General features: G+C 38.4%; 1 protein-coding gene across 1 annotated transcript in view; it reads left to right on the top strand.

The window, feature by feature from the left end:
* Positions 1-7,887, top strand: part of ATRX (ATRX chromatin remodeler) — a 261,336-nt gene that overhangs the window by 156,565 nt on the left and 96,884 nt on the right. The window contains 1 exon segment of the mRNA XM_077768050.1: positions 3,500-3,587. Within this exon segment, the coding sequence (XP_077624176.1) occupies positions 3,500-3,587 (88 nt within the window).

Here is a 7,887-nt window from a genome sequence, read left to right as displayed (position 1 = left end):
TCATATGAAGTATAATAACTTATAATCATGTGATGATCATTGTGAGATTACAGAGGGTAAATATGTTTGAGAAAATGTTTTCTTAAATGCATACATCAGTGTAATTATTACCTGGATCAAGATATAGCATTTATCTCCTCAAACAGTATTCTAAATAAATTTTCTGATATTGATTAAAAAAAAAGCAAAGGTTTTCTTAAATGTTTGGNCAGTGCAAACTCTATCAGTACTACTTGGATCACTTAACAGAAAACAAATATGCTCAGTTTATTTATTTTTGTCTTAAATAGTTTATTGTCAAGTTNTTCATTCTTTCTCATTGCCATGTAGTATTCCATTGTATAGATAAACCACTGATTGGCCCATTCATTCTTTGGTAGGGTGTCCTTTAACCTCCATGTTTTTGGAGGTTTTCTAGACTTCTTCCTGTGATTGATTTGAAGTTTCATAGCATTGTGACCTGAAAGTGTACATGGTATGGTCTCAATTCTTTTATATTTATTTTATATTTATTTTATACTTTATCACTCAGTATGTGATCTGTCTTGGAGAATGTGCCATGCACACTCAAGAAGAATGGGAATTCCATAGTCTCGTGATGTAGAGTTCTAAATATATCTGTCAGATCCATCTGGTCCAATGTGTCATTCAGGTCCATTGTTTCTTTAGTAATTCTCTGTCTAGTTGATCTATCCATTATTGTAAGTAGAGTGTTAGTGTCCCCTGCAATCAGCACATTCTTATCAATAAGACTGTTTCTGTTTGTCATTAATTATTTTATGTATTTGGGTGCTTCTGAATTCGAATGGTAGACATTTATACTTGTTAGCTGTTCCTCATGGATAGACCCTGTAATTATGATATAATGCCCTTCTTCATCTCTTGTTACTGCCTTACCTTTAAAGTCCAGTTTGTCTGATGTAAGTATGGCTACCCTAGCTTTCTTTTGATTTCCAGTAGCATGATAGATATTTTTCCATCCCCTCACTTTCAATTTGAAGGTGTCCTCCAGCCTAAAATGAGTTTCTTGTAGACAGCAAGTAGATGGATTTTTTTTTATCCATTTTGCTACCCAAAGTCTTTTGATTGGAGCATTTAGTCCATTTACACATTCAGTGTTATTATTGAAAAATATGGGTTTACTAGAGCTGCCCCAAACCTTATCAAACAAAGTCCCTGACCTGTAGTAGGCGGGCATTCACATTCAAATGCCCCATTTCTATAAAGAGAGCTTTCCTCCCATTCTTCCTTTCTGATCTTATACCCTTTAATAAACTTCTACCTGCTGCTCAAAAAAAAAAAGAAAAAGAAAAAAGAAAAATAAGGGTTTAGAGTCATTGTGTTCTCTGTAGGATTCATGCTTATGGTGGTGTCTCTGATACCTTGTTTTCTTTGCAACATTTCCCTCATAGAGTCCTCCTTAGACTTTCTTGGAGGGCTGGTTTAGTGGTGATGAATTCCTTCAATTATTGTTTATTTGGGAAACCTTTATCTCTCTTTCAATTCTGAATGACAGGCTTGCTCGATAGAGGATTCCTGGCTGCATATTTTTTCTGTTCATCACATTGAAGATCTGCTGTTCCTTTCTGGCCTGACAAGTTTCAGTAGATAGGTTTGTGACCACTCTGATAGGTTTCCCTTTGTATGTTAGAGCCCTTTTCTCCCTAGCTGCTTTCAGAATTCTCTCTTTATCCTGCTATTTTATCAGTGGCACTATGATATGTCGTGCAGAAGATTGATTCGAGTTACGTTTGAGGGGAGTTCTCTGTGCCTCTTGGATTTCAGTGTATGTTTCCTTCTCTAATTTGGGAAGTTCTCTGCTATAATTTGTTCAAGTACCCCTTCAGCCCCTTTCTCTCTTCTTCTTCTGGAATTCCTATGACACTGATATTGTTCCGTTTGATTGTATCACTCAGTTCTCGCATCCTCCTTTTGTGCACCTGGTTCAATTGATCCCTCTTTTTCATGGCATCCTCTTTTTCTATAATTGTGTCTTCTAATTCATCTATTCTTCTCTCTGCCTCTTCATGCTGTGCATTGGCCGCCTTCATTTTATTATGCATCTCATTAATAGCATTTTCTAATTCATCACAACTGTTTTTAAGCTCCATAGTCTTTGTCACAGTGGTTTCTCTGATGTCTTCCATGCCTTTTTCAAGCCCAGCAATTAATTTTATGACTATTGTTCTAAATTCGTGTTCAGTTATGTTGCTTATATCTGTTTCAAGCAGTTCTTTAGCTGTCATTTCTTCTTGAAATTTCTTTAGAGGAGAGTTCTTCTGTGTCGTCATTTTGGTTAGCTTTCTGGTTCTTGTTAGTTTTAAAAGCTTATTATACACAATGCCCCTGCAGGTGCGGCTAGTATTAAAGAAGCCTCTTTGACTGTCTAGGGTCTGTCCATTCAGGAAGTGTTCTTTGAATGGTGTCTCTTGGTCTCTCTTGTTGAGACTTTGGTTATTTTATTTCCCTACTTGTAGTGGTGTTTGTGACTCTCCACCATGTGTATTTTGGCTTGTTTCTTCAGGTAGCCCTGGATATAAAAACAGACAAACACATAGGGAACAAAGGCACACAAATGCACAAATTCAACAAACACACAAACCAAATGGGAAAAGGAAATGAAAGAAAGAAAAGAGATGGGAGGAAAAACAAAAAAATAAAAATAAAATAAATAAAAAATAAAGAAGAGGAAAAGAGCAAAGAAAAATACCCAAAAGACAAAGGACAGTCTAAAAGCAAAATAACAGAATTCCCAGCTACAAATAAAGAGCCTGGTGTATGCACGGCTGATGGAAGTTCATATACAAAGAGAGAAATGACAGTGTGGGGAAGAAGTGAAATTTGAAGAGCAATGACCAGGCAGAGAGACTGAGAGGCTTAATTTAGAGAGAGAGAGGAGAATATGGTAAGAGGTGAGGAGAAAGAAACAAAGATAATGTTACTCAGAGAAACTGTATAGTCTGATTACTCCATAGAGACAGAGAGAGAAAGGTAGCGGTGCAGGTGTGGAATATACTTCTGGAGAATGGAATAAGTGTGACTATTTAAGCAAACCAGTGACCAGGTTGCCCTGTCCAGCAGAGGGGAGGTATATGAATGAGACAGGGGAAAATACATCTGAATAGAAAGTATTGATCTAGAATTAATCACAGCAGTGCTTCCATGTTGGTCTTGCCCTGGGCTCTGGTTTAAGAAAAAAAAAAAACAAAAAAAAGCAGCTCTCTAGGGTGGATGGGCATGGTTTGGTGTAGGCGGTTCTTAGCCTCCACTGTGTCCAGAGGGCTGCTCCCTGAGGGCCCGCTTTGATGGTTGTGGGGAGAAAAATGGCGGTACCCCCTTCCTCTCTCAAGCCAAGTGTTGCAACTCACTCATTTGGGTCCCATCTCCCTGTGACTTGAGTGTACCCAAGGTGGGCATTGCTCTATGTCCCAAGCCATGCCTCATTTTCAGATCTTAGTCCCTGTGCCGTATTGATACTGCCCGAAATCTAAACCTGCAGGCCGAGTCCCTCCGAGCAGTTTCAAGCCGTTTGCCTCCCCACTGGGAATTGAGCCTAGTCACAAGAGCTTCCCCACCAGTTCGACCTGGTGAGCAGAGGAGCGGTTTCTCCCAGAGTCGCCTGTGACCAGTGCATCCTGCTCAAGGTCAGCTGGAAAGATGGAAATTGGATACCTCTGTGTCCCCAGCCAAGGTTTTTCCCTTCTCCAGGGACAGGGACAGTTTCTTGAGCAGTTTCAAAAATTATTTTTTTTAATGTTTTATTTATTTCTCAGAGAAAGAGAGAGAGAGAGAGAGAGATAGCATGAGCAGGGCAGGGTCAGAGAGAGTGGGAAACAGAATCTGAAAGTCTTGATTGAGTAATTTCAGCCACTCTTTTCTTTTCCCTTCGATGCACCACGGCACCCTGCAAAGGGAGCTCCCTCCATGTCTCCGGTCCCCGACCGTTTCTAATCTTCCCTAGTTCGCACTCATGCTATAAAGTTTTCTCAGCGGACTCTGTCTCCTTTTCCTCCCAAACTCCTGGATTCGTTAAGGGTTCCTATGGCTACAGGTCATCTCCATTTGAAAGATGGAGGTGAGTGAAATAAACAGAGGTCCCTACTTCTCCGCCATCGTGTCTCCTCCTGCTCTGTTTATTTTTATTTTTTCTCTAAAGAGATTTGTTTTCTTTTTTTTTAATTATTTTTTAATGTTTTTTTATTTCTATGAGAGAGAGAGAGCGAGCGTGAGCAGGGGAGGGTCAGAGAGAGGGAGTCACAGACTCTGAAACAGGCTCTGCAGGCTCTGAGCTGGCAGTCAGCACAGAGCCCGACGCGGGGCTCGAACCCACGAACTGCGAGATCGTGACCTAAGCGAAAGTCAGACGCTTAACCGACTAAGCCACGCATGCGCCCCAAGAGATTTGTTTTCTGAAGAATGTTGTCTTAGTAATTTTACCATGTCATTTTTTTTCAATTGTGCATTTGAGTAACATAGGATTGCTATTTTGTAAAAGCTCAAATTATATCTAATTTAAGAAACACTAAATTGTCAAAATAAACTAAGGAACAAATTGGTGAAAAAAAGATACAGTATATTTGCATAATGCCTTTTATTTCTGGAGAGTTATTATTGAGTAAATACAGAAGAGAAAATATATAAGAGTCCAGTGTATTTTTTAAAAATTGAACCACAATAATAAGCCACAAAAAAAAAAAAAAAAAACAAAAACAAAAACAAAGCAAAGTGCAAGGCAGAGCATGTATTATGCTCCCAACATTATAATAAAAATATACACAAATGCCTATAATACACCAAAATGCTTAATAGCAATTGCGTTTTCATTATGGGTGTTTTCATTATGAGGTCTTTTAGATTATGTTATTCTTTTTTATGGGCTTTTAAAAAGTGCAATGAATAGTTATTAATTTTACCATCCATAAACTCGTGTGTATGTGTGACTGTGTGCCCAAGGTTGTGTCTGTTCACAGAGCAAAACCAGGCCTCTCTTTGGTGTATTATTTCTCTTCTCCTACTGGGTTTGAGGTGCTCCTGTTGCTCTCCCTCTACTTCCTTTAGGTGCGCTCTTAGATTTTGCACTTGTGCTTTTTCTAATTTCTTAAAATAGGACTGGAGTGCAATGTACTTTACTCTTAGGACTGCCTTTGCCACATCGCATAGAGTTTGGATTGTTGTATTTTCGTTTTCATTTGTTTCCATATATTTTTAAATTTCTTCTCTCATTGCCTGATTGGCCCATTCATTCTTTAGTAGGGTGTTCTTTCACCTCCATGTTTTTGGAGGTTTTCCAGACTTCTTCCTGTGATTGATTTCAAGTTTCATAGCATTGTGATCTGAAAGTGTGCATGGTATGATCTCAATTCTTGTATATTTATTGAGGGCTGCTTTATGTCCCAGTATGTGATCTATCTTGGAGAATGTGCCATGCGCACTTGAGAAGAAAGTAAATTCCCTGTCCTCAGGATGTAAAGTTCTAAATATATCTGTCAGATCCATCTGGTCCAATGTGTCCTTCAAGTCCATTGTTTCTTTAGTGATTTTCTGTCTGGTTGATCTATCCATTGCTGTAAGCGGAGTATTAAAGTTCCCTGCTATTAGCACATTCTTATCGATAAGAGTGTTTCTGTTTGTGATTAATTGTTTTAAATATTTAGGTGTTCCCATATTTGGTGCATAGATATTTATAATTGTTAGCACTTCCTGGTGGAAAGACCCTGTAATTATTATATAATGCCCTTCGTCATCCCTTGTTACTGTCTTTACATTGAAGTCCAGTTTGTCTGATATAAGTATAGCTACTCCAGCTTTCCTTTGACTTCCAGTAGCGTGATCGATATTTTTCCATCCTCTTACTTTCAATCTGAAGGTGTCCTCCCGTCTAAAATGAGTTTCTAGTAGACAGCTAATAGACAGATTTTGTTTTTTATTCATTCTGCTACCCTATATCTTTTGATTGGGACATTTAGCCCATTTACATTGTGTTATTATCAAAAAATATGGGTTTATAGTCATCGTGTCTTTTGTGGGATTCATGCTTGTGGTGGTGCATCTGGTATCTTGTGTTCCTTGCAACATTTCCCTCATAGAGTATGCCTCTCCTTCTATTCTGAATGACAGGTTTGCTGGATAGAGGGTTCTTGGTTGCATATTTTTCTGTTCATCACATGGAATATTTCCTGCCATCCCTTTCTGGCCTGCCAAGTTCCAGTAGATAGGTCTGTAACCACTCTGATAGGTTTCCCTTTGTATGTTAGGGCCCTTTTCTCCCTAGCTGCTTTCAGAATTCTCTCTTTGCCCTTATACTTTGCCAGTTTCACTTTCGTATTTCGTGCAGAAGATCGATTCACGTTACATCTAAGGGGAGATCCCTGTGCCTCTTGGATTTCAATGTCTGTTTCCTTCTCCAGATTGGGGAAGTTCTCTGCTATAATTTGTTCAAGGACTCTCAGTGCCTTTCCTTCTCTCTTCCTCTTCTGGAATTCCTGTGATATGGATATTATTCTGTTTGATATCGCTGAGCTCTTGAACTCTCCTTTCGTGTTCCTATATTAGTTTATCTCTTTTTTTCTCAGCTTCTTCTTTTTCTATAACTGCATCCTCTAAATCACTTATTCTCCTTTCTGCCTCTTCAGTCTGTGCATTGGATGCCTCCATTTTATTTTGCATCTCATTTATAGCATTTTGAATTCATCAGAAGTATTTTTCAGCTCCATAGTCTTTGTAGCAGTCATTTCTCTGATGTCTTCCGTGCCTTTTTCAAGCCCAGCGATTAATTTTATGACTATTGTTCTAAATTCTTGTTCAGTTATGTTGCTTATATCTGTTTTGAGCAGTTCTTTAGCTGTCAATTCTTCCTGGAATTTCTTTGGAGGAGAGTTCTTCCATTACGTCATTTTGGTTAGCTTTCTGTCTTTTGTTAGCTGAAAGCTTGTTATGCACTCTGCACCTGTGAGTGCTGCTGTACCAAAGAAGGCTCTTTGACTGTCCAGGGCCTTTCCATTCAGAAAGTGTTCTTTGAACGGTGTCTCCTGGTGTCTCTTGTTGAGACCTTGGTTATTTTATTTCCCTACTCGTAGTGGTATTTGGGAATCTCCACCATGTGTCTTTGACTTGTTTCTTCAGGTACCCCTGGAAAAGAAAACAGACAAACACATAGGGAACCAAGGCACAGAAACGCACAGACAAATCTAACAAACATGGAAACCGAAAGGGAAAACGAAAAAGAGAAAAACGATGGGGAATAAAAAGTGGAAGGAGGAAAGACAAATAATAAAAATAAAAATACCTAAAAAAGAGAAAAGAAGAAAAGGGAAAGAAAACCCAGTAGACATTGGACAGTCTAAAGGCATAAAACCAGAATTCCCAGCTATAAATAAAGAGCCGTGTGTATGCTCTGCTGATGGAAGAGCATATATAAACAGAGAAATGACAGGGCAGGGAGGAAGCGAAATTGGAAGTGATATGAGCAGTCAGAAAGTCTAAGAGCCTCTGTTTGGTCTAGAGTGAGGCTTCTTACTTGTTAGTCATTTCATTCTGGTAACTTTTGCCCAGTGATATGTTAGGTTTGTGCGGGCAATACAGGTAGAAAGTACCCATTAGCCATTGTGAATAAAATAATTGATCAAAAAATAATAGAAGTTGGAAGTATGTACACATATATTAAAATGATGCTTCAAGTCAGCAGTTAAAGTGATACTCTTCATAATAGCAGTGAATTTTATTTTATTTTAATATTTTAACAGGAGGACATTTTTAGAGAACAGAATAAGGATGATGGTCCTCAGGAATTATTTTGCTTTGGAGAAAATAGGAATTGAATGTTAGTGTTTTACAGAAGTGCTTTTGTGCTATATATAAAAACAGATTTTTATTGACTTTTGATAGTAA

This window comes from Crocuta crocuta, unplaced genomic scaffold (genome assembly GCF_008692635.1).
Source record: "Crocuta crocuta isolate KB4526 unplaced genomic scaffold, BGI_CrCroc_1.0 scaffold864, whole genome shotgun sequence".
NCBI classification, from domain to species: Eukaryota; Metazoa; Chordata; class Mammalia; order Carnivora; family Hyaenidae; genus Crocuta; species Crocuta crocuta.
This window is presented reverse-complemented; position numbering and strand designations above follow the sequence as displayed.